Genomic DNA, 27,397 nt, shown 5'->3' with positions numbered 1-27,397 from the left:
TACAAATAAATAAGCCATGCAGTATATAAACAAAGCAGTCTAAACTTTTAAATCTTTTAAAAACTTATATTTTTTTATTGACTCATTTGATGATTTATTTAAAGAATATTTGACCCCACACCACCATTATTATTCTGTTTGATTATTTGGTTAAATATGAAAAAATACAGAGATGTATCATGAAACAGGAAGTTGAAGTTTCAGAAAAGTAAGAGCTAACAGGAACAGGAAAAAAAAGAAAAGAAAAAAAGACAGCCCACACAAAACAGAGTCGTGCCATTAGTGAGTGAGAACCAGACATGAGGGACCATTTATATCTTTTCTTCTTTATGATTCAATTTAGTTCTGGTAAGTTCAGACTTTTATTGATTTATATTTTAATTTATGAGGAGCTGGTGTGAGATCAGTGTGATGTAGTCGTAGTTATTTAAAACATCAGTTTAAAAATTAAAACATATCTAAAAAAAAAAAAAAAAGCATCTTTTAAGAAATTTTTGTTTTGTAATTTTCCTAAGATAGGACTGTGTCTATTCACATGTGCAGAACATTGAATTAATTTGTCAATTGCAGAGATATTCAAACTGAAATTGTCTTTGAATCCCTTAAGAATGAAATAAATATTGTATTTGTCTACACAAATGAAAGAGTCCCACTTTATATTAAGTGGCCTTAACTACTATGTACTTAAATCAAAAAAATAAATTAAAAAAATAAGTACAATGTACTTATAGTTAGGCCACTTAATATAAAGTGGGTCCAATGAAAGAAAAATAAATAAAACAACATTGTCTTTCTATGTTCATTTAAAGTCACTAAGGTTTGAATAAAGGCCCTCACAACATTTTCAAAATCAAGTTAATTTACATGAACATAACTTACATTGCATTAAACTACAAGTTTCTGATCAAAAATCCTTCAGAGATTAAGTTGTTGATATTAAATGTCCAGTTCGTTCAAAGAAGAGAATTACTGTGAGATCTAATAAACACAATAAAGTGCTGCTCATGAACACAAACCTGAAGCTCTTCTCAGCTTTTTCCTGATTATTATATATTCCAGTAAAGCTCATTTGTAAGTTTTTGACAAGCTCTCTTGTTTGCAGGCTGTATTCTTTCAAATGAGCGGCAGACAATAGAAATAACAGGATACACAGGTGGATCAGTGGTGCTGCCCTGCTCCTGCGCTCATCCTCAGTCTACAGCCATCACATTCACATGGCAGTTTCAACACAGTGGACAACAATGGATTCAAGTATTTGAGGATGAGAAGTACAGCGGCAGACGTGTGCTGTTTAATGAAAGATCTCCACAAAATCTGTCTCTTCTCATTTCTGATCTCAGAAAGGAAGATCAAGGGTTCTATAGATGTGAGACTAAACAATATACAAACATTCATTTAACAGTGAAGGGTAAGTGATGCTTCTTCTGGAAATGTGAATCGCTCTTGTTAGACATGATTGACAGCTCAGGAATAGACATTCAATTGTTCTTTTTACAAAATTTATTTGAAAATGAAAAAAATAAACTAAGAAATTTGGAGAACCAGTGACAGACTTTAAATTGTACATTCATTGACATTTGAGTTTCACTTGTTCTCACTACAATGTGGCTCATTCATGGCTTTTTTTCTTGTATTAATATTTTTTAGGCTGTGATTTGGTTAAGAACACAAAGGCAGTGATTGCGGTGACTGGATATGCAGGAGAGTCTGTGGTTCTGCCCTGCTCATGCTCTGAACTACTGGCTAAACCTGAACAGATACAATGGATGTATTATGTAGAAAAAGCTTATAAGGAAATTTACCCAAATGAAAAGACTGAGAGGCACAAGAACAGAGTCAAACTGTTGAATCAAACATCTCCAGGAAATCTCTCTCTACACATATCAGCACTGACCGCAGAGGACAAAGGAGACTATTATTGTTCTGTCTCGTCTCAAAAAGTCTCCTACAGACTTTATGTTGAAGGTAGTTTTGTTCTGTTGATGTTACTTTGATCATCATTACTACTGATTTTATGAAGAATCTAAATATGTAGAGGAATGAGGTAAACTTGTAGGATGACATGCTGTTTGCATTGTTATATTATCATTGACAGTTACTCTCAGGACAGAGAAACCACACATCCAAACATCCATCAGTTTATCAACACTTCAACCTTCACACCAAACACAAGAACTTGAACCACCTCAACAACCACACGACACATCTCAAAGTAAGTCATTTTCATTATACTACAATTATAATATTTTATCATTATCTTTCATCATTTTTAAAAGTTCCTTATGTAACTTTTTTTTAAATAAATTTGCTAAATTTAAATAATGGGTCAATACATCATCAACCCTTACAAAAAGTGTTTCTGTCTTACCCTGATTCACTATGGTAAGCCTGTTATAAGTGTTTATATTTTATAACTGTCTGGATGGATTTCTGAAGAGCATTTTTTAAAGCGAAAATGAGGCTGTTGCCATCTTGGCAGGGCGTCACTCCCGGATAACTGAAAATGGGCAAAGAGGCGGGACATGGTTGGAACTGAGATGCCTGATTACTGAAACCACGCCCGCCTAGCTCGATCATGTTAACAGGCAAAAGAGCTATCTATCCATCTTAGATAATATCTAAAATTTATTTATAAAGATAAGTTATATCATTAGAAAGTTCTAAAGGTCAATCTACGATGTCTTTTTTACAATATAGATGCTCCAGCACCAGTAATAGGTTGTTTGCACATGACGTCACAGCAGCAGCGCGAATGAGTCTGGAGGGCAGGGAGTGATGTTTCTATATAGGAATCCTATCAAAAACTCAAAATTTGCATGTTTTGCGTCATTTATGGATGCTCAAATCGATAAAATCAAGAACCCAGAAGGTGTTTATATCGTTTACATAACTTATTACGTTTTTTAACTTTAAAAGTTGTCACCTTTTATAGCGTTTTACGTCTGCTGATACTTAAATGAATATGGATACCTGCTTACCTTTTTGACTTGGTTAAATATTCACATTCTTCATGTTATCGTTTGCAGGGAGGAGAAGATATTTTATCCTATTTAATTATAATTTGGTATTTTCACTTCAGTTTTGTAGTTTTCTGTTCACAATGTTGATCTGGTTACCATGAGAACAGTGTCATGCACTGCTGCGTCAACCATCGTATGGTAGAAAATAAAATAAATGTTTAACAAGCTGACAGAAGTCGATCCATTTATTTGTTGGAAGCATGTAAATGTAACTAGTTTTAATGTTGTTTTTGTAAATATTCACTTTCCCATATGACCAGTGAGGAGAATCGGAGGGTCACGTTCAGGACACAGTCATGCTGTATTTTTGTTTGTATTTATTTCAGCCAATGACAACCAAAATCAAACCCATAGAAGCTCGTGAACAGTTTTGAAGTGGCTGTGTGCAAGTTATAATCATTCACAAGCCGAGTGATCATACTCTAAAACATAATGTTAATTATTACACAAAAACCAAATACAAAACTCAGCAAAGTATGTGATTATTTTTAGTGAAAGGCAGTGGGTTTATTTAGTGACATTATTACATTTGCTAGTCGTCTTCCCTCACCTTCTCAACCAAGGCGAAAATTGTATTACCGTCCATTTTTTTCCACGAACGATATCGTGAGTTCCTATTACAATTCCCGATTCAGCATAAATGACCTACAATGGTGACATTTTTCACAGTCACGACAGAAAATCTAAATATTGCCCTAACTTCACTAGTAGAAAGGCAGCACGATATAAACAAACCCAGACTAGAACTGAACGTGGCGTGACGGCAGCTTCACATCCTCTATATCTGCCTCCTCGATGGGAGGAAAGTCTTTTAATTCAGCAGAAAAGTTGCTCCTCTTCATAACTTAAGGATCGCGTCCAACATATGTTGTGATTTTCTGTTTATACCTTTCTAAACCAGCAAAGAAAGGACTTTTCCCCATCTCTTCCATTCTAATTTTCACTGCTTGCCCTCCACCGGAATTTCGCGCGTCACCAGAACCACGTGATTGCAAACAACCTATTGTAATTTGTCTAAGAATAATATGCAAAATCAAAACGAGACTTCATACCTTTGTAATGAAATGGTGATCGCGAGATGAATCCAATCTGTAAAATGTCCACGAGTGTCCATTGAAAATAGTACTTTTTGTCCACAATACCATTAAATCCATGAAATATTGATATATTATCCATTGTTTGCATCACATTTCTTCTGAATGATCTGCTCTCCATCATCGTTTTCCAAGAAATTATGCAACCTGAGCAGCGTTTATGTTGTAAAACTGTATATGATCGTATATATCTCACAAACAAATGAGCCTGTGTCCAAAGTATAATTTTTCAAAATGCAGCAGTTTTAGTTATAATATCCATTTTATATCCTCCCACCATTGTCATTGTAGTAAATCTGGTGAACAAAACTTTTAGCCAATGCCACGATCCAACAACACGTGTTCTGTTTATCTTCCACATGCGTGCACATGTACACAGATGCAAATCTTGAGTCTCAACTATTAACGCAGCAAACCATATTATTTTATAATTGTGTATATTATAATTTTATAATTGCATAAAATAATCCCGAAAAAAACACAAACACAGCAGAGATGCCAAATTCAGCGGCTGGAATTAGCTGAGGTGACATGATGGCTCAGACAGCAGTGGTAATTGCGCCTGTCACTCAAGTGACCACGCCCTTAATTATGCAGGCTTCATATATTTAAAAGTATGAGTTATAAAAAAAAGAAAAATCACCCCCCTCAAGGTGATGATACATGGGGCAACTTTTTGAACAATGTTGCCGGGCAATGTTGCTTGGGCACTTTCCCATTGAGAATGAGCAACAAATATATGTCTGGATACGTTAAATCGGTCGTGGCTAATTTTTTTGAGATCCTCCAATCAGAATGTTAGCAGCTGATCACGTGACCGGTTCTGAGATTTCAGAAACAATTCAAACAAGATGGCGGCCTCTCAGCGGCAGAGGAGTGGAGAAAAGGAGTGTGAACTTATATCTTTTTACACTAGTAAGTTGTCATGTGTCAACCCAAAACAGGGAATTTACCTCATATATTGCTTAAAATACCAACAACTGTCCAATGTAATGCGTGTAAGCTGTGATTAAGCCATTGAATGTTTTCAGTTAAATACTAAAAAGTCGAGATCTGTTTAACGTCTGTAGTAGACTGTAGGCTGAAGGGCGTATGGCACATGAATGTAGCTTTTGATGCGATCAACGCAGGTTCAAATCCGCCTTTTGCTGAACTCGCTCTTCTCCCTTTTCCTATCACAAATCAGATCGGAAAGGCATTTATTTTTAATAAAAATGAAGCAAATATTTGAAAAGTTGAAATAAAGTTCCTAACAAGTGTTTATAATAAAGTATTTATTGGGTTGATAATAGATTTGCTCCTCTCTGACGGCAACATTGCTCAAAAAGTTGCCACGTGTATCATCACCTTTAGAGTTGTCATGAAGGGCAAAATTAGCTGTATAGACCAAATTCACATTTTGTACCAGCTGTAATTGTTTTTTTTCTGCTGTAAAGTTGGGCATTTTAACATGGGGGTCAATGAGATTCTGCTCTCTTTTGGAGCCTGTCCCTAGCGGCCAGTCAATGTATTGCAGTTAAACGCCTGTTTCACACTGCAAGCGTAAGCAGTACATATTTTTTTCGGCATGCATGTTAACCAACAGATGCATTCACACAGGCAGCAGGAGTGTCACGTGAGCAGCAGTGAAGCGAGGGTTTCGGTGCAGAGTCTATTTTTGCTGCTCTGCTGACGCTCAATTAAAGTGAAAGCACACTTTTGATGAACAAAATAAATATGATTTCACACAAAATATGTTCAAAATGCACAGAATAATTATGTCTAATGTGTTTTAACAAGAATTTGAGTATGACAGAAAAGAAAATTAAGAATCAAAAATAATTATAGAAGATTTACCCATTTAAACTTGTTTTTAATTATTCAGTTTGGGTTAAAGTATGGTGTATTATAAAAAAACTAAAGTAAACTAGCCAGAAAATATGATAAACATTATTTTAGTTATTGCACAGAGATAGGCTGTAGCATACCCAAATCAAACCCGTTTACTGGCTTTTTTCACCAAGTTTGCCGTCTTGTAAAATGTGCACACGGCAGATCATGTAAAACACAAAGCTTACCTAATTTGTGTGCAGTAATGGATAACACAAGGCTTTTATTTATTTATTTACGTATATATGAGAATGTTGTACACCTCTTCTCCCCTCTACACTCCCACTTTTCCAGAGCTTTACATGCCCATTTTAACTTTTAAAATGAGCTTTGAGGTGTGAACGACCAGGGTAAAACAGGGGGGTTTCATGACCCTTTAACAAACTTTCAACACTATCAAGTTTATAAATGACCAACTTATAAAAACACATTTATAGCTGTCTTTGTAAAGAAATGCTCACTTTATATGTAGTTTGACACATGTACGGTAGTGGCATTGGTTAGTTATCACTACCAGGGAGAAAGTTTGACATGGAGCACACTAAGGGCCCTATTTTAACGATCTAAACGCAAAGTGTAAAGCGCACGGCGCAGGTGCACTCAGGGCGTGTCCAAATCCACTTTTGCTATTTTAACTACGGAAAAACGGTCCGTCCGCCAGGGCACATTTTTGAAATGGGTTGTCCCTATTCTCTTAATGAGTAATGGGCGTAACGTTCAATAAACCAATCAGAGTGTCATCTCCCATTCCCTTTAAGAGCGAGATGCGCTCGCGCCATGGCGGATTGCTATTTACATGGCGGAATTTGTTGGCGGAAAAGCTGAACGCTTTTCAAGCAAAGAAACCGATCTTCTCGTGCGCGAAGTTAAAGCGGGCTTGCAAATGCAGGCTTTCAAATAGCTCCGCGCGATGAGTCAGTTAATATATATGTGTGTGTATTGGCACGATTGTTCAATTAATTAGCCAATTTCGTTCATCATTATAAGTAGTAATAAGCTGAATTGAAAATAGGTAGCCTAATTCTAATACACGCAATGACTATTCATCATTACATTTTTATATTTATGTAGCCTACACAATAATATTCTTTTACACTGTAATACTTTTGTTTTTAACATTTGGCATGTTTGTGTGATGTGCATCCCTGTGTGTAATAAGCAGTCAACGCGCACTGTGGACGCGGCCAGAGGCGCAGTTTCTACCAACGCGCTCTAACAAAAAAATATTGCGCCATTGACTTTAGACTTTAGACCAGGTTTGAGTTGGTCTATGGCGCAGTCTATTTTCAGCTCCTTAAAATAGCAATGCGCCTGAACACACCTCTTTTTTAGACCAGCACGCCCATGGGCGCACTAACTGGCGCAAATGCATTTAGTAATTTAAGGACGTGGCGCTGAACGGGAAAACGCGAACGGCGCCGGACGCAAACTAGCAAACACACTTGCGCTGCGCCTTGCGTCGCATTGCGCAGGGTGTATTATAGGGCCCTAAATCTCTAACCTCAGAGGAATAGAACAGAAGAGTCTGCTGGCAAAAAGAGAATGTGACAGAGCTTGTAATAGAATGAGAATCAACATGGGCTTGGCTTTTCGGATTTGAAATGTTATAAAAGCAATGAGGTGATGCTGTTTTTATTACTCAACAAGTAAAGTTAGGTATTTTATTGAACAGACAAATTGCAATATGTAGCTCTCTTAACAGAGTTCATTGTCAAGCATGATCTGATGTAAAGGATCATTTTAATTTGAACAGTCACGCAGAGCCAAAATACAACCACAACGTTCTTACGCAATGCAATTTACACAAAGTTCAACTGCGTGCGTGCAGTTTTGTTTCTAACCAGCAGTTAAATAGTGTACATTTAATTGTGTGTGCAGCTTTTATTATATCAAATTGTTGAATATTTATACTAAATTTGAAAACAAGAATGCATTTGTCATGTATTTATGTTTTCTCAACAGATGTTTTCATTTTGTTGGGGGTGATTCTCTCAGTGCTATTACTGGCATTACTGGCATTAATCTACTGGAGATGCAGAGGTACGTGAACACAATCACACGTTTTTCACAGATATACTCGTAAATCACCAGCTAATGCAGCTGTATACTCTCGAAACACTATAGAATAACGGGTACAAAACCAACGACTATTGAAAACCAACATTTAGATGAATTTCTCTGATGACATTAAAACATTCTGGCTAAAATGTTTTATGTTGTAGGAAGCAGAAATGTGAAAAAGGTGACCAGGGATGAAGAAGAACTAAATAGAGAACAAGACAATCAGGTCAGCACAAACTCACTATTGCACAATGGTTTCATAACTTATTGAATACTGTGCCAGCAATCACCCCATCTTTTTCTCTTTCTCCAGGATGACGTGACGTATTCTGCTGTAATTCATGTTAAAACTGCAGCCACACCAGCTCACATAGAGAGTGACCCAGCAGAGCACACTGAGTACGCCCCAATCAAAGTTAAACGCTAAACGTCAAGAAAGAATATAGTCAATTTAATGGTGAGCATTTGAAAGAGATTGAAACAACCACATACATTTTATTGAGGGTTTTGTGTAACTTCAGTTTAAGAAGAAAACCTGTTCATTGTTTGGAGAATGATTTTCAGAATGATTGTATTTTAAAGCAGGACTAGACAATTAAGGAGATGCATGTTTCTAGTTTCAGAAAGCTGAGCACTAATAGAGGAACAAGAAATGAGTCACACCGTGTGCATGAGCTTTCACCAAATGATCTCATAGTGTGACTCAATTCTCACAAACCATAGTGTCGGATTTAGCAGTTGACATATTTGATGTTTAAATTTGCCATGAAATTATTATTGATCTCATAGTGAACAATTCATCCATATGTTTCATATTTTAAAACTTTTTTTGAGCTTATTTCTAAAATGTAAATTCAAAATTTCTTAACTTTGTCTTCTAATGAAAACAATAGACTTCTATCTGGTAAGAAATTCTTGAGTCATTTTGTCCTCATAAACCCCTCTTTTTTTATTACAATCGACTGCAATCCAGATCCACCTCCATCCGATCAATAACCAATGGATAGAACCATATCCCCTACATCCAATTTTCTTTTTTACTTTTCCATTAATTCATTTCACTCTTTCATAAGATGAATAAGTGACTTGTTTACCAATTTAGCCTCATTGTTTGTTTTTGTTTTCATTTTTTAGTTGTACTCTTAAATGTATTATTAGTATGATACAAACCCGATTCCAAAAAAGTTGGGACACTGTACAAATTGTGAAAAAAGGAATGCAATAATTTACAAATCTCATAAACTTATATTTTATTCACAATAGAATATAGATAACATATCAAATGTTGAAAGTGAGACATTTTGAAATGTCATGCCAAATATTGGATCATTTTGGATTTCATGAGAGCTACACATTCCAAAAAGTTGGGACAGGTAGCAATAAGAGGCTGGAAAAGTTAAATGTACATATACATATACAAATGTACATATACAAACTGGAGGACCAATTCGCAACTTATTAGGTCAATTGGCAACATGATTGGGTATAAAAAGAGCCTCTCAGAGGTCAAGATGGGCAGAGGATCACCAATTTCCCCAATGCTGCAGCGAAAAATAGTGGAGCAATATCAGAGTTTCTCAGAGAAAGATTGTTATCATCATCTACAGTGCATAATATCATCCAAAGATTCAGAGAATCTGGAACAATCTCTGTGCGTAAGGGTCAAGGCCGGAAAACCATACTGGATGCCTGTGATCTTCGGGCCCTTAGACGGCACTGCATCACATACAGGAATGATACTGTAATGGAAATCACAACATGGGCTCAGGAATACTTCCAGAAAACATTGTCGGTGAACACAATCCACCGTGCCATTCACCGTTGCTGGCTAAAACTCTATAAGTCAAAAAAGAAGCCATATCTAAACATGATCCAGAAGCACAGACATTTTCTCTGGGCCAAGGCTCATTTAAAATGGACTGTGGCAAAGTGGAAAACTGTTCTGTGGTCAGACAAATCAAAATTTGAAGTTCTTTTTGGAAAACTGGGACTCCATGTCATCCGGACTAAAGAGGACAAGGACAACCCAAGTTGTTATCAGCGCTCAGTTCAGAAGCCTGCATCTCTGATGGTATGGGGTTGCATGAGTGCGTGTGGCATGGGCAGCTTACACATCTGGAAAGGCACAATCAATGCTGAAAGGTATATCCAAGTTCTAGAACAACATATGCTCCCATCCAGACGTCGTCTTTTTCAGGGAAGACCTTGCATTTTCCAACATGACAATGCCAGACCACATACTGCATCAATTACAACATCATGGCTGCGTAGAAGAAGGATCCGGGTACTGAAATGGCCAGCCTGCAGTCCAGATCTTTCACCTATAGAAAACATCATAAAGAGGAAGATGCGACAAAGAAGACCTAAGACAGTTGAGCAACTAGAAGCCTGTATTAGACAAGATTGGGACAACATTCCTATTCCTAAACTTGAGTGTAACACTTGTGTGATACAGTAATAAGTTTACCTCACTGGGCCCTCAGAAGATTTAGGTTTCGCAGGAGGCAGAAACACACACACTAGAACTTTGGAAAGAAGGAATTTATAGATTTACGTTGAGGGAGAGATAAAATGTACCAAATGCAACTAAACAATACTTGATATCAATATTCAAATCTTGAACAATTAAATCCTTCAACAGCAGAACATTTAGGAAAAAAAAAAGAAAAGAAAATGTATAAATCTCAGAAAATACAAAATATATTGAAATAAATGTTTAGAAATTTCCTTCTTGGAGACTGATTTTCTTTCTTATTTCACCAGAATTTTATGTTTGTGTCTTCTCACACAATTACTTAATTGTTATTTGAATATTCCTAATTTGTAAGTTTTTTTTTCTTGCAGGTTACATCAAATTAACTGCCCTTTTGAACAGCTCAACGGTTTTTTTTTTCTGTGGCACTGACGTTACCAGGTAAATACCACACTCAAAAAGCAATAAAATAAATTCACTCAAATCTCAAACATCGTCAAAGCATGTCGTATGAACAAATACAATTATAAATGTCCATATGATGTCAGTGAACTCCAGTCTCTATGAAACCGTAAGAACCAATAAACAACGTCTCTTTTGAACTGTTTTTTGGCGCTCAGTTCGGTCAGTAAACAACAATTAAACGTTCTGGTCCGCTCAGTTTGAAGTGCAGTGCGTGCAAAAAAACTCAAAAAATATAAATCCAACCAGTTTCCGATGCGAATCCAAGAAATTTCAATCCGTTCCGCTCTTTGGGTGGCCCGCCATCTGTTTTTTTCCCCCCTCTCTGTGAAAAAGCAGTCCTGCGTCAGCGATTCGATAACTCGAACACAGTCCTTTATAGCACAAAAAAAAAAAATCCCGGCCTGCACATAGCCGGACAGCAGACTTAATTCACTCACATTAAATCATAAGCTCAAAATGAATTGAGTCCGTATCGTTCACTTAACAACTTATCAGGGCATACAATCAGTTGTTAACATCATAAACATTATCACAAACATAAATCATTAAACTTTACAAAACAAAATACATTCATTACCTCATATTATACAGTAAATTAGTTCAAATAACACAACTGTATTTGATTACTGCACTCACCAATTCCCTGGTAAACACTCGGTTATGTTGTGTTCCTCCGAGTGACGCAGCTGTTATGTTGATCAATCCGATCTCAAAGTTTCAAATCTCAGCGTTAAGAGTGTAAATCTCACTCCAAACATCAAATTACATCCATAATCTTTTCTTTAACAACTCAGATCTCATTTTAACTAATATTTTCTCGATATTCTTTTGTTTTCTAGGTTTCTCTGCAGGAACCAAGCGGCAACCTCCCCCAGTCTCTCGTGAAGCCAATACGGAAGTAACTTAAACTGCAATTCATCGACTGGCCGCTAGGGACAGGCTGCAGAAGTGAGCAGAATCTCATTGACCATCGTGTTAAATTAGCCAAGTTTACAGCAGAAAAAAACATGTTTACAGTCTGGTTCATATTGTGGTTTTGGTCTATACTGCAAATTTTGCCCTTCAGCTCATCTGTTTAAATTATATTAAGCCTTAAAGTTCTGCATAATTAAGGGCGTGGTCACTTGAGTGACAGGTAGATTGCGCTGCTGTCTGTGAGCCGTCATGTTACCTCAGCAGCTAATTTCAGCCACTGAATTTGGCATCTCAACCGTATTTGTGCCTTTTTTCTGGATTATTTTATACAATATATGGCTTGCTGCATACTCGAGACAGATGTCAGTCTGTGTACATGTGCTCGCATGCGGAACACACGTTGTTGGATCGTCGTGGCATTGGCTAAAAGTTTTGTTCCTGAGACTTACTACAATGACAATACCAGGAGGATATACAACTCCGACAGCACTGCTTGGATATTATAACTAAAACTGCTGCACTATTTTGAAAAACTTTGGATACGTGCTCATTAGTTTGAGAGAACATTTGAGATATATACATCTGGTACATATATATATATATATATATATTTTACCCAAGTGCCACGGATTGGATTCATCTCGCGATCTCTATTTCATTATAAAGGTATGAAATCCCATTTGATTTGTGTTATTTGCACACCCCACACAAATTAGCCAGCCTATTGGTGTTGGAGCATCTATAACGTTATCGTAAAAAAATCACCGTAGATTGACAGTAAACCTTTAGTACTTTCTAATGATATTGTTATAGATAGTATCTAAGATAGATAGCTAGGGCGGGCGTGGTTTCAGCAACAAGTCGCATGGGCTCCATCTTCGTCCCGCCTCTTTGCCCATTTTCAGTTATCCAGGAGTGACGTGCGGTCACGTGCAGCTAAGATGGCCGCGGCCTCATTTACGCATCAAAACTGCTGTTCAGAACTCTATGGGTGACGTCACGGACACTACGTCCATATTTTTTTACAGTCTATGGCAGGAACTCAGTTCAACCAAATCGCCTCCGTCTCAGTCTAACTGGTGGGCGGAGCTACCATCACTGAATCAAGCTAATTGGTTGATCTACGTCTGCAGTGAAATTTCATTATTTCATTGGGTAAGTTTTTGTGCAGTATGTTTTAATTACATTCCAATTAATATAATTTAAATATTATTGTATTTCAAAGAAATTAAACAATTTATTTAATAAACTAATAGTTTTATTTGTTATTTTCTTGGATCTGTAGTTGATCAATTTGGCCCTGGGCTACATGAGCAACTTGTCTCCTCAGTCCCCAGACATTTGCAGACTGTTATAAAAAGAAGAGGGGATGCCACACAGTGGTAAACATGGCCTTGTCCCAACTTTTTTGAGATGTGTTGATGCTATGAAATTTAAAATCAACTTATTTTTCCCTTAAAATGATACATTTTCTCATTTTAAACATGTGATGTGTCATCTATGTTGTATTCTGAATAAAATATTAAAATTTGAAACTTCCACATCATTGCATTCTGTTTTTATTCACAATTTGTACAGTGTCCCAACTTTTTTGGAATCGGGTTTGTATTATTACTAATATGTTATTATTGACAGAAACAAAGTTACTGTCCAAAGGGGGAAAAATTATATTATAATAAAAGTAATAATAATAATAGACTATTTATTATAAATGGAAAATTATTTAATAAAAATGACTAATTTTGTTCTTTTAATCAAGTCACTTATCTTTTTCACACCTCCCCACCACATATACATAAAATAACTAAAATAACTAACCTTTAATACTGTCATGTCAAATTCTTATATATTACTTACTTTAATAATGACTGAAGTTTATTACATAATTTTAGGGGTTTTACAGAATATGATACAATTTCATGCAATCTGAAAAATCCAAAATGACGAAAAATCACTTTTGTGCAAGTTAACAAGAGGCCAGCTGTAGATTGCTGGAGCTTGCTGCGTCCCAGCATTTACACTCAAAAAATTTTTTTTTTCATTTTTTTGATGCAACTTATTTTAATTCAACACCATTGTATTAGGTTTCTGGTTCAAATTTAATTGCTTTGTGTTAAATGGACTTGAAACGATTACTTTTTGACTTAAAGGATTAGTTCACTTTTTTTTTTAGTTCAAATTTTCCTGATAATTTACTCACCCCTATGTCATCCAGGATGTTCATGTCTTTCTTTCTTCAGTCGAAAAGAAATTATGGTTTTTGATGAAAATACAGTTTCAGTGCAGCTTCAAAGTGTTCTACATGATCCCAGACGAGGAATAAGGGTCTGTGTTTGAAGTCCACTATATGGAGAAAAATCCTAGAATGTTTTCATCAAAAACCTTAAATTTCTTTCCGACTGAAGGGAGAAGGACATGGACATCTTGGATGACATGGGGGTGAGTAAATTATCAGTAAATTTTAATTTGAAAGTGAACCAATAACATGTTTCAATCAAGTAAACTCAAACACGACTCAATCAAACAGGACTTTCACTTCCCATCATGCTTTGCAAATGGGCTGATCTGGGAGGGTAAATGTTGAAATCAAGTGTTATTTTAAGCAGTTTTTAGCAACATGAGAAAATGGAGAGACTTTTTATGTTTACTTTCTATTGTGTTGGTATTTAAAAGTTCCTTTTATGTTAATAGTTTTTGTGTTGAGGACCAGCTAACAACAATTAAAGTTGGTTTAATAATAAAAATATTATTAAATATTAAAAAACATTTTGGGTATGTCATAGATGGAATAAAAACATCTTCTGGCTCCTAACAACACCTAACTATAGGGATGGGTGATACCAATTATTTTGTTTTCGATACGATACCAATAGTTTCAAGTCCAAAATCGCCAATATCGATACCGATACGATACGTCTAATCTGAATTTAAGTTATTAAATTATTAATAATTTAAGTCCTTAAATTATTAATAATTTAAGTCCTTAAATTATTGAATTACTATGAGTAAAATGGGTAATGGTACCCACTTAACATTATATTTGAAAGGTATTTTAACCTTCAATATGCCTTAATTGCAATTTTTTAGATTATATTTTTGTTTACACATGGCTAAAATGTTTATTTGTTGTGGTAACCATGGAAATCTACAAATACTATAGGCTTATCTGAACTATGGTCACTGTAGTAATGGTTCAGTTTCATAAGGGACTGCCAGTGACAGGCTGTTGCACCCATAAAATGCAAACTTTGTATTCTGATAGCGTAGTTACAGAACAGAACATCAATATGAACTTTTGATGTTCAATTTAAATAAATGTAATTGCAAAACCTATGTAGGCTACCATTTAATTTTGTTTGTTTTGAAATAACTCAAACATATGTTGTTCTGTCTGCTGTTAAGCATTGTTCTGGGCTATGTTTCCCAAAAGCATCAATGGTTTCTAACAATATTAAACGCATGCAGCCGTTTGAATGTTGTGTCGGCAGTGAGCGAATGCTTTCTGTGATTGATTGGTTGTAAAAGTTGTGAAAATCCACTAAATAAACTAATCAATTAAACTGGATTACTTAAAATTAATATCAAACAGAAGTTAGATTACATGTTAATTAATCTTAATGGTTTTGGACAAAATTAAGAATGTTAACCTGATTCAACTAAATGGCATTGAGTTAAACTTATGTAATAAATTTAAGTTAACTGAAATAAATGTTAATTAAATGCAACATAACCAAGTTACGTGGAACCTGTTGACATAAATTAAGTAAATCCAACGTATCATTTTTTGAGTGTAGGCTGCATACTTTATCGAGGATGTTTTATTTAAGAAAAGTAACCGTGATAAAATTGACTGTTATTCTTTTTGAGGTGTGAAATACTGTCATTTCCTTCTTACTTTGCAATCTAATTGTTTCTTTTCTTAAATGAGACATACGTGGCTAACAAATGCGACCTCCATTGGATGCGGCCTTTGAAATGAGACACACTCCATCAATGTATGGGATCACTTATATTTCCACCTCCTAATTTGGATCAGGTGTTTCTCATCTCTTCTGCCACCTACAAGACAACTGAGAGAAAAACAAAAATAAATAAATAAATAAAACACCCACACAATAACAATGAAGAAGAAATTGTTGATCACTTTTTATTAAATCAATCCTTTGTATAAGTTAAAATGTGAGAACATTGTATTAATTCATTCTCATGATTTGAAAAATGAATAAGTAGACTAAAAGGTAGCCACGATTGAACTAAAACAATGAAATTAAAACACAGGGACAAATTAGCCTAATAAAATACCCTCATGTTTCAAAGAATGGTTAATAAAACATGCTTGTGAGTTGATATCTTATTTTCCCACATTTCATGCGCAGGGCTTATTTTCAATGTAGGCCTACATAAAGTCTGGGGTGTAAAATTAGGAATATTTTGTTTTGAAGCCAAAATACTTAAAGGTGCTCTAAGCGATATCACATGTTTTTAGGCCAAAACATTTTTTGTCACATACAGCAAACATCTCCTCACTATCCGCTAGCTGCCTGTCCCCTGAACACACTGTAAAAAATGCGGTCTCTGTAGTCGCCACAAGCTCCAAAAATGGCAATAAAAACAAACTGGTGCAGCATAGTTCATATTTGTGGCAAATGTAGTAAGAGGCATAAAGGAGTAGTACTACATGAACACTTCAGCCACTACTATTAATGATCTATATAAGAATTTCAGAGACCACATATCTTGAAAACTAATTATATAAACCTGTACAGATATTGTTAGTGTACTGTGGATCCACAAATTTATACAAGAAAAAAGCCATGAATGAGCCACATTGAAGTAAGAACAAGTGAAACTCAAAGGTCAATGAATGTACAATTTAAAGTCTGTCACTGGTTCTCCAAATTTCTTAGTTTATTTTTTTTTTCATTTTCAAATAATAATTTTGTAAAAAGAACAATTGAATGTCTATTCCTGAGCTGTCAATCATGTCTAACAAGAGCAATTCATATTTCTAGAAGAAGCATCACTTACCCTTCACTATTAAATAAAAGTATGTCTGTTGTTCAGTCTTACACTCGTAGTACCCTTCATCTTCCTGTCTGAGATCAGAAATGAGAAGAGACAGATTTTGTGGAGTATTTTCATTAAACAGCACACGTCTGCCGCTGAACTTCTCATCCTCAAATACTGGAATCCATCGTTCTTGATTATGTTGAAACTGCCATGTGAATGTGATGGCTGTAGACTGAGGATGAGCGCAGGAGCAGGGCAGCACCACTGATCCACCTGTGTATCCTGTTATTTCTATTGTCTGCCGCTCATTTGAAAGAATACAGTCTGAAAACAAGAGAGCTTGTCAAAAACTTACAAATGGGCTTTACTGGAATATATAATAATCAGGAAAAAGCTGAGAAGAGCTTCAGGTTTGTGTTCATGAGCAGCACTTTATTGTGTTTATTAGATCTCACAGTAATTCTCTTCTTTGAACGAACTGGACATTTAATATCAACAACTTAATCTCTGAAGGATTTTTGATCAGAAACTTGTAGTTTAATGCAATGTAAGTTATGTTCATGTGAATTAACTTGATTTTGAAAATGTTGTGAAGGCCTTTATTCAAACCTTAGCAATTTTAAATGAACATAGAAAGACAATGTTGCTCAAATCTCATCACATTCAGTTTCTGTATGCAATACTTCACTATTATAAGAAGGAGGAAACAATGGTGTTTGAGACTCACTGTATGTCATTTCCATGTACTGAACTCTTGTTATTCACCTATGCCGAGGTAAATTCAAATTTTAATTCTAGGGCACCTTTAAAGATGGTGCGGTAAGTTTGGGTGGAAGACAAGACAGAGTTCTTTCTTAAACTCATAAAAGAGAAAATAATTATGATAATACTGGATTATAAACAACAAAGAAATGGCACAATTTATTAAGACCTCAAAGCAGATATGAGGGAGAAGGGCTTCCAGAAGCCATGGAAAATATTACGCTCCAAATGGAAAGCTCACAAACAGAAGTATCTTTTGGAAAGGAGAAACCTCTGCAAAAGCGACGCTGGTAGGAAAGGGAAAATACAATTCCAGTATTTTAATCGTCCCGTCCAATGTTTTGAGAGTGACAGAGTCAGCTGAGCACCATGCCTGTGCACACGAGGCTCAGCACCCCTTTGCCCACCAGTAACTCCTTTACCTCCTACAACATTCCCAGCATTGGTGGCTTCGACCCCTCAGTCAACCACGGTAACCTCCTCATAACTCCCAACCTCATCCACTCTCCCTCTTACCAGAATTTGAAAGTCATACATTACATGCACACCTCATTACAAATATGCCTCACACATACACTAAAAACACCAGAACCTGCCTGATTTCAAGAGCCAGAGCATCAGCTTCATCCTGGTTGTGTCCCTGAGGCTGCATGCAAGGTTTTGTAGACCAAATCCTGATGACACTGATGAAACTCTTTGAAAGTCACACAGTCAAGTCAGCAAAACAGTGAAATTTTGGCTAAATGTTTTGTACAAGTATACAAAGGATTTTAAAGGCTTTTTTTCAAACACTACTTGTATAATTGACTGCACAGAAACTGTCATACAGAAGGCTAAAATCTAGATTCAAGAAGTGAATCGTACAGTCACTATTATGCCAGTAATACTCTGAAGTTTGTGGTAGCAACTTCCTCATCTGGATTAGTTCATATTTGTGGCAAATGTAGCAAGAGGCATAAAGGAGTAGTACTACATGAACACTTCAGCCGCTACTATTAATGATCTATATAAGAATTTCAGAGACCACATATCTTGAAAACTAATTATATAAACCTGTACAGATATTGTTAGTGTACTGTGGATCCACAAATTAATTTTCATGCATTTATGTGTTACATGTTAGGTCATTCAGCGATTCACACTGATGCAAACTGATTAAAAAAGGCATAATCAGATTATATATCATTAAAGCAAAAACATACATTACACTCTGTGGTATCCTGATGTTGTAGTTGTTCCGCTCCGTGCCACAGGAGGTGCTGTTGTCCTTCGGGATCACGTGGGTGCTGTTACAGTGAGCCAGAGAAGAAGTGTCAGAGAACCGCTATGGCGTATGGATGCTCTGTTCTAACAATAATGTTAATAAACCACCAGTGCAGTTATCTAGTGTGATTCGGTTCAATCATTATAGAAGATATTACATATTGGCGACGAGGATACTGGAAGGAGGAGAGAAGTGTCGATCTAAAAGGTGGAGGATACTGAATGTGTTCAGTGAGCTGATGGTGAGAGAGCGAAAAGCTAACGTTAGCATTGGATCGGAGGATTCACAGAAAAAAACGCAAAGATGACAACGATGATAGGTACTCTGTCGGCTTTTGACTTGAAGGAGCAGACGTGGGAAGAGTATTGTGAGATACTAGAGCAGTTTTTTGAAGCTAACGGGATTGATGATGGAGAGAAGCAAAGAGCTATCCTCATCAGCGTGGTGGGACCAGCCACCTACAAGCTCATAAGGAACTTGGTGAGTCCAGATAAACCCAGCTCGAAAACATATGGTCAAGTGAAAACTTTAATGAAAGAGCACTTCAACCCAAAACCGAGCGAAATAGTACAGCGATACAAATTCGACTCGCGCACCCGCCAGCCAATGGAGACCGTCAGTACATACGTAGCAGAATTGAGACAGTTAGCGCATGATTGCAACTATGGTACTACATTGGAACAGATGTTGAGAGACCGATTGGTATGCGGTATTAATGATGACAGGATCCAAAGACGCTTGCTGTCCGAAACAGATTTGACTTTTGAAAAAGCGTTCAAAATTGCAGTAGCGGCGGAAGCTGCTAGTAAAAATGTTCAAGACCTCCATAAAACACCGTTAGCGTGTAACAGCATGAAGACAGAGGGGGCACGGAAAAAAGAGGGTGAATGGAAAAAGGCAGGAAGAGAATGCTACCGATGTCATGGGAAGCAGCATAGAGCAGCCGAGTGTAAATTTAAAGAGGCAAAGTGTCACTGTTGCGGGAAAATAGGACACATAGCTAAGGCTTGCCGAAATAAAAAGAAAGAAAGCGCATACCCCAGTGAAAAGAAAGCATACCGAGCAGAGAAAACATACAGGGCAGAGCGGTGTTCACGTCCACATCAATCACATAATGTAGAATGGGAAAAGCAGGATGGTGATAGATCTGAAGAGGATGCTTTCACATTAAACTGCATGGAAACGGAGACTTCAATTCAGCGGATAAAACCGTTTGAGGTGACGTTGGAAGTGAATGAAAAAACAGTGAATTTTGAGATTGACACAGGGTGTAGCGTAAGCATAATGAATGAGAGGAAATTTAAGGAGCTGTGGAGCGAGAAGCAACGTCCGAAACTAAAACAAACTAAACTTTCACTTAAGTCATACACCGGGGAGAAAATCAAAGTAGTGGGGGTAGCAAAAGTGGAAGTTCACTACGAGCAGCAAGTAAAGACATTGCCCCTAGTGGTGGTGGAAGGCACTGGACCTAGTTTGTTGGGAAGAGGATGGTTGGAAGCCCTGAAGCTGAGGTGGGAGGAAATAAAAAATGTGAGAACAGAGGCACAGAGTCTCCCAGAAGTACTCATGAGAAATGAGGATGTGTTCAAGCAGGAGTTAGGCATGTTAAAAGGCATGACAGCAACCATTCGGGTGGAAACTGACGCACAGCCTAAATTTTATAGGCCCCGATCAGTTCCTTATGCCATGAGAGCTAAAGTAGAAGAGGAGTTAGATCGTCTGCTGAAAGAGGACATTATAGCTCCTGTCAAGTACGCCGAATGGGCCGCGCCTATTGTTCCTGTTCTGAAGCCAAATGGGTCAGTCAGAATATGTGGAGATTATAAACTAACGGTTAACCGTGCCTCCTCACTCGAGCAATACCCCATTCCTCGTGTTGAAGATCTGTTTAATGCACTGTCAGGAGGGAAACAGTTCTCCAAGCTTGATTTAAGCCATGCTTACCAACAGATTGTGATGGTTGAGGCTTCAAAGAAATACCTCACAATAAACACACACCGAGGCCTGTTCACCTATAATAGGTTACCTTTTGGAGTTTCTTCAGCTCCTGCCATTTTCCAGCGAACAATGGAAAATCTGTTACAAGGCCTTCCAAGAGTAGCTGTGTATTTAGATGACATTATTCTGATAGGAAGAGACGAAGCTGAACATCTGAGGACCCTAGAGGAGGTCCTCAGACGTCTGAAGGACGCTGGCCTGCGTCTCCACAGAAGCAAATGTGTGTTTCTAAAAAAAAGAGGTGGAATACCTCGGGCATGTGGTTAATGCTGAAGGCTTGCATCCTGTGCAGAGCAAAGTGAGAGCCATAGAGGAAGCTCCATCGCCAACCACCGTGACTGAATTAAAGGCCTACTTAGGTCTCTTGAACTACTATAATAAGTTTCTACCTAGCTTAGCTACACGCTTAGCGCCACTACACAAACTGTTGAGAAAAGATGTTCAGTGGACGTGGAACCCTGAGCAGGAAGAAGCTTTTCAGAACTCAAAACAGTTACTGAAGTCAGCTAAGGTCCTGGGTCATTACTCAGCGGACAAGGACCTAGTGCTCGCCTGTGATGCCTCGCCTTATGGATTAGGTGCGGTATTGTCACACGTCATGGAAGATGGTAGTGAAAAGCCTTTGGGGTTCATGTCACGCACACTAACACCAGCCGAGAAGCGGTACTCACAGCTCGATAAGGAGGGGTTAGCGATCATTTTCGGAATCAAAAGGTTTCACAAATACATCTACGGTCGAACGTTCACCATTAGTACTGACCACAAACCACTGATATCCCTGTTTCACGAAAAAAAGCCAGTGCCACAGATGGGGTCACCGAGAGTGCAGAGGTGGGCAACACTACTCAGAGCTTATGAGTACAAGATCATCTATAAACCTGGGCAAGAACATGCCAATGCAGACGCGCTGAGCAGGTTGCCACTGCCACAAATAGAGGAAGAGGACGTGGAAGACCAGGTTCTCATGTTGGATGTCCTGGAGGATCCACCAATCACAACAAAGCAGCTGAGACAGTGGATAGCTAAGGATGAAACACTCTCCCAAGTGCTAGTCTGGTGCTTGAAGGGATGGCCACGGGAGGTGGATGCAAAGTACAAGCCCTACAGTCAGAGAAAACTGGAGTTGAGTGTAAAGGATGGGTGCGTGCTCTGGGGAGCCAGGGTGGTCGTTCCACAGAGGTGTAGGAAAGCCATTTTAAAACAGTTACACCACACACATCCAGGAATATCTAGAATGAAGGGCTTAGCTCGTTCATATGTCTGGTGGTCAGGAATGGACTCCGAAATTGAAAAGGAAGTGATGTCCTGCTCTACATGTCAGGAAAACAGGAATTCTCCAGCTGGAGCCCCGCTACATCCATGGGAGTGGCCAGAGTCACCGTGGAGCAGACTGCATGTGGATTACGCTGGCCCTTTTCTAGGAAAAATGTTCCTTGTCATTGTAGATGCACACTCCAAATGGATTGATGTGTACCCAGGAAATACAGCTACAAGTCAAGTTACCATTGAAAAGCTCAGACAGTGCTTTAGCATACATGGTTTGCCCCAGACCCTAGTATCGGACAATGGAACTTGTTTCACAAGCCAAGAGTTTCAGGCATTCCTAAAACAGAATGGCATACAGCACATAACATCCGCACCATTCCATCCGGCGTCGAACGGTCTAGCGGAAAGAGCTGTACAGTCGTTCAAGCAAGGAATGAAGAAGATAACGGGGGACACCATAGACACCAGGTTAGCTAGATTTCTGTTCAATTACAGAATCACACCACAGACCACAACTGGATTGTCACCCGCTGAAATGCTTATGTCCAGAAGGTTGCGCTCAACACTGGATCTTCTGCTGCCTGATGTGAAGTCAAAGATACGTCAGAAACAACTCAAGCAGAAGGGTCAACATGACACTCACAGTAAGTGGAGGAGTTTTTCTCCTGGGGATGAGGTGTACACTCGCAACTACAGTCATGGACCTCGTTGGATACCAGCGGTCGTTGTTGATAACACCGGACCTGTATCCTATACAGTTCAGACAGGAGATGGCCGAGTCATTAGGCGTCATGTCGATCAAATGAGAAAACGGCATACCATTGGGGGCAGCGAGACGCGCATGTCAGATTGGACGGAGGAGCCTACCAGTTTTCCAGTCTCAGGGACAGCATTGGAGGCCCTGCCTGCAGACTCAAATGTCCCCACTTCCGTCAGAGAGGAAGTGAGTGCTTCAGAGACAGTTCAAGCACACCCTTCAGTTGGTGAAAAGAAACAGAGAGGAGCTGATCCGCTACCTGTACTGCGCAGGTCCGAACGCACAAAACAGACAACTACTTACCTGAAAGACTTTGTGACATAGTAGTGAGATCCCTCAAGTCAGAGCAAGAATGAGCTCTGTGACTCACTGGAAGGATGGTAGTCTACCCACCTTCCTAGTTAGTTTTTTTTTTTGGTTGAAAAAAAAAAAAAAAAAGAGAAACATGTGAGAGTTATAAGAGATGTCTGTGTTAACTGTTCAATAAGTGATCAGAATGGCTAAAACAGTTCTTGTTGATTTGTTTTTTTTGTTTTGTTTGTTTCTCTAGGTTTAAAGTATTAAGTGCAATGACACCTTTACTGTACATGTGTGAGTAGTGGGGAGGAACGTATGTGACTTACCTCTGGAGTAATTTTTTCTCTTAAGGGGGGAGGGATGTGGTATCCTGATGTTGTAGTTGTTGCGCTCCGTGCCACAGGAGGTGCTGTTGTCCTTCGGGATCACGTGGGTGCTGTTACAGTGAGCCAGAGAAGAAGTGTCAGAGAACCGCTATGGCGTATGGATGCTCTGTTCTAACAATAATGTTAATAAACCACCAGTGCAGTTATCTAGTGTGATTCAGTTCAATCATTATAGAAGATATTACACACTCACAATAAATTATTTTCTCCAGCTTTTACGTCACTTAGGTAAACTGCCAAGTGGACTTTCCAAGGGTATTTCACCGTCTTAAGTGAGATTCCATTCCAAAGGGAGCGAACATCTTCAGTTCAATGGGCACTGTGAATAAAATAGGGAATGAGGGAGCATCGATACATCAATTTGCAGGAGGTGGAGATGAAAATCACAACTGTCATTGTGTACCACCTCACAAGGTCAGAACTATTGATGGAGCAGAATCAGCAAAGCCTTCGGATGAGTTTTTAAACGGCTCTGCGATGGAGGAGTTTACGTATGTGTTTGAGTATTCATAAATATTTTGTTATTATACAAACTGGAATAATTAAGAATGGTTATGGCGATGAATGTTCCATTCACATTAGTCTTAGCCTCAGATGTCAAGTTCCCCACGGACCGTTGGCTGAACGTCTGATGCATATGGCACACTTAACTGGAAACACTGCAGAATATTTGAAGTCGTCATCTGGTTGGTTAAATTCTACAGGATGTCCAGGAGACGTATGTGTCGCTTTCTTTAACGGTCCGCCTGGAAACAAATGCCATGACACCAAACCCCCATAGAAGAAGAACGCTGTCATGTTTACAACTGTGACAACGAACGCTTATCAAGACTAACACTGGATTTTCAAAAGTATGTGAAGTTAGCGGCTCCATTTTTGCAGTAGACTTGTACAACGATCTCGAATTAGTTATTTATTAGATGCACGCCGGTCTGTTATTGAAGGGACATCGACTTTAGATTTTTTCCACGCCCCAAACATGACGAGGAACAAAACGAACTGTGTGTGGTTGCATTACATGTCAGTTAAACGTCCTCTTGGGAATCTGCAATAGAGTCCCTTCTGCCCATGTGAGACTACATTTGCATATTCTATTGTATAAATAGATATGTAAACAAAGTAAAAGTGTTGAGATGCAGGTGGTTCTGAGTAGTGATGGGATTTATGGCTCTTTGAGGGGATCCGGATCTTCGCGATCCGTTCCTTTCAAAGAGCCGTTCAAAAGAACGGCTCTTTTGGCTCTTTTTAAATATTTAGTCAGTTTTAAGAAGCCAGCTTGGGGGCATCTCAGTTTATCCTGGAAATAATCACTGGGAGGAATGATGAGGTGAGATTTGTAGTCAAATAATTAAAACTCGGATATCACACACCAATATCTGAGTTTGAATTATTCTGAAATATTGATTATTACCTCATTTGTCATGTGTGGACTATATTCCATAGGGTTGCACAAATCCCTCTGCTTAGACAGTGACATCACTATTTTAGATTTACCTTTAGTACAAAGTGTGTGTGTGTGTGTGTGTGTGTGTGTGTGTGTGTGTGTGTAAAGCTACATTGACTTATGTTATTCATACAATACCTACTCACAAATAAACATCAAAAACAAAGCCGGCTGCAATGAATTTCTGTGCAAAACAGCTTTTACTACAAACACTTCCACACAAGAACATTGTTATCACACAAGAACATTTTGATAGAAAAAAAAAAATATTTAAAGTAGATAAAATTAGAATAAATAAAATGGAAATGTCTACATACTACATACTATTACTACTGTAAACTTTGCAAATAGGACATCAGCCCCTTCAAGTCAATGAACAATAACAAAGTGGGCTGCAATGAATGTCTGTGCAAAACAGCTTTTAGTGAAAAATTTCAATACAAGAACAGTATCACAAAAGAACATTTTTAATGTTTTTAAAAGAACAAGTTTTAAATGAACACAAAATGCAATGTAAATAAATACAAAGCATGTGACGGCAGCGTGCACACGTCATGGCTCCGCTCCTACCCAATGACAGAGGAACGCAGGGTTTTTTTCCACTGGAGTACTCACGTGAAGGATGCGTGCACAACTAATAACTAATATCATCACGCTATAAAGGGTTGGCCTGCGCTGGGTGCGCCCCTCCCCCTATAACTGTTCTGTCTCGCGGAGGAGCTCATTTGTGTGCATCTGTGTGAAACACGCATAGGAAAAAAGAACGACAGAAAGAACGGCTCCCCTCCAGCCGCGACTCGGCTCCCATCGTTCATGTTTATGAGCCGTTCAAAAGAATCGGTTCGTTCGCAAACGTCACAACTCTAGTTCTGAGCATGTATCAAACTGCAAAAGACACATCCTCCAGTGGTGAACCAATGACATTTCGAAACACTTATGACGTCACGTAACGAAGCCTCGTTTACTGAAATCACGTGAATTTGGCAGTTTACTGCCTTTGCAACTTGCTCAAACATGCTGCGTAACCAGTGAGGTTAATTCACGTGTGTTTCTGATCTTTTTATGAACTTTATGCATCAAAGATCAAGGTGCACACTGTAACATTTAAGTCTTCTTAAGGTGAGTTAATTACCTCATGTTTATTTACACAAAGTGAACATAACATGACCGTCAACATGACTTTGGCTTGGCTAGAAACATGAAACTCACCAACAGCAGGTTACAACATCAATACACAACAAAGTAACATGGAAAACAAGAGGCTTAATGCTGCGTTTACGTCACCTCGTATTTACCGGAATCTCGAGATGACAACACGTGGCGTTATATTCGGAGCTGTTCACATCCTTGGACTGGGAATGATGTGTTTCCATGGCACCACTATTAACGCCTCCACAGCGGTCAGGTGGTACAGAGGCAACGTGGTACATGTGGGAGCTTTCAGAAAACTCCCAGCTTACAAGCTGTACCCAACAAACATGAGACGTCCGCTCGACGTGCAGATCAAGTCTGCGTCGGTCGGTCGGGACCATATCTGTACGTCTACACGACGCGCAAATCCGGTGCGGTATCCGGACGTCTTATTACGACGTCTCTCGGGCTGCGTTCCAGTCCAGTTTTAGACACGCACTCGCGAACTTCCCTAAACACTTCCCCTCCGGGGAATCCCTGCCGCCATTTTGAAGTGCGTTCCACTTCGCGAAGTGGACGAGGGAAGTTTATGGACAGACCCTCGCTCCCTCGATTTTGACCGAGGGAGCGAGTCTACTTCATATGTACACTTCAGGCAGCTTCATAACCCACAATGCAACACGATTATGACATCACCGCATATCACGTTTAATTTACTCCACCACAAACAACTCTATGATATTTTAATTATTTTTTAAAACATTTAAAACACACATATATACATATAGAATACTGTATTAAACTATTTTTAAGGGGACAAAATAAATAATAAATCAGCTCCATTGCGAATTCCAAGTGATCAAGGGCTTAGGACGTTCCAGTTCAGCCCATTGCAAGGTTCCGCCAGAAGTGGGCACTCGTGCAACGTAAGCAATGACGTACATCCGAGTCAACGAGACCGAGTGAAGTTAGCGAGGGAAGGGCATTTAAAAACTGAACTGGAACGCAGCCCTGGACGTAGATATTAAGTTCAATATTTACGTCCAGATTGGAGGTTTATTGGACGTCAGTGGACGTGCAAGACTAGTACAGAAACTTGGCAGTATAACGTTGTGACACACTCAACATTATATTACATTATATTATATTATAAGTATATTATGAAATATTATTATAATATCATAG

General features: G+C 38.3%; 3 protein-coding genes across 7 annotated transcripts; 2 read left to right on the top strand and 1 right to left on the bottom strand.

The window, feature by feature from the left end:
* The first annotated feature begins 299 nt into the window (after positions 1-299).
* Positions 300-8,471, top strand: LOC137025321 (junctional adhesion molecule-like). The gene is made up of 7 exons (XM_067393321.1): positions 300-348; positions 1,103-1,408; positions 1,648-1,965; positions 2,096-2,212; positions 7,946-8,023; positions 8,206-8,270; positions 8,358-8,471. Exons 1-7 carry the CDS (start codon positions 300-302, stop codon positions 8,469-8,471), a joined length of 1,047 nt encoding a protein of 348 aa, XP_067249422.1.
* Positions 8,472-9,237: 766 nt separating this feature from the next.
* Positions 9,238-27,314, bottom strand: LOC137025064 (polymeric immunoglobulin receptor-like). 5 transcript variants are annotated; one of them, XR_010895829.1, is made up of 9 exons: positions 26,366-27,314; positions 23,831-23,956; positions 23,578-23,687; positions 18,872-18,955; positions 18,266-18,363; positions 16,926-17,231; positions 15,832-15,967; positions 10,512-10,569; positions 9,238-10,365 (listed from the first exon to the last, which is right to left on the bottom strand). XR_010895829.1 is itself a non-coding variant. In XM_067393075.1 (7 exons), the coding sequence occupies exons 5-7, from the start codon at positions 18,294-18,296 to the stop codon at positions 15,957-15,959; spliced, it is 348 nt and encodes a 115-aa protein (XP_067249176.1). In that variant the 5' UTR covers positions 18,297-18,363; positions 18,872-18,955; positions 23,578-23,687; positions 23,831-23,956; positions 26,366-27,313; the 3' UTR covers positions 9,238-15,956. The 5 variants fall into 5 exon arrangements, 1 of the variants encoding a protein (XP_067249176.1); XR_010895827.1 differs by having other exon boundaries at positions 11,226-15,967; positions 26,366-27,313; XR_010895828.1 differs by lacking the exon at positions 10,512-10,569 and having other exon boundaries at positions 11,226-15,967; positions 26,366-27,313.
* On the top strand, positions 19,015-20,212 carry LOC137025320 (uncharacterized). Its single transcript, XM_067393320.1, has 2 exons — positions 19,015-20,151; positions 20,201-20,212. The coding sequence occupies exons 1-2, from the start codon at positions 19,237-19,239 to the stop codon at positions 20,210-20,212; spliced, it is 927 nt and encodes a 308-aa protein (XP_067249421.1). The 5' UTR covers positions 19,015-19,236.
* Positions 27,315-27,397: the final 83 nt, after the last annotated feature.

Source organism: Chanodichthys erythropterus, chromosome 8 (genome assembly GCF_024489055.1).
Source record: "Chanodichthys erythropterus isolate Z2021 chromosome 8, ASM2448905v1, whole genome shotgun sequence".
NCBI classification, from domain to species: Eukaryota; Metazoa; Chordata; class Actinopteri; order Cypriniformes; family Xenocyprididae; genus Chanodichthys; species Chanodichthys erythropterus.
Note: the sequence above shows the minus strand (reverse complement) of the source record. Positions and strands in the feature narration are given on the sequence as shown.

Bases quoted from the DNA above. Each gene is read 5' to 3' on its own strand.
- LOC137025064 (XM_067393075.1), bottom strand. From the start codon at position 18,296: ATGAAGCTGATGCTCTGGCTCTTGAAATCAG. The intron at 17,232-18,265 runs GCAGGTTCTGGT...TCTTGTTTTCAG, and splicing joins GCTCTGGCTCTTGAAATCAG to ACTGTATTCTTTCAAATGAG.
- LOC137025321 (XM_067393321.1), top strand. From the start codon at position 300: ATGAGGGACCATTTATATCTTTTCTTCTTTATGATTCAATTTAGTTCT. The intron at 1,409-1,647 runs GTAAGTGATGCT...AATATTTTTTAG, and splicing joins CATTCATTTAACAGTGAAGG to GCTGTGATTTGGTTAAGAAC. The intron at 8,024-8,205 runs GTACGTGAACAC...TTTATGTTGTAG, and splicing joins AATCTACTGGAGATGCAGAG to GAAGCAGAAATGTGAAAAAG.
- LOC137025320 (XM_067393320.1), top strand. From the start codon at position 19,237: ATGACAACGATGATAGGTACTCTGTCGGCTTTTGACTTGAAGGAGCAG.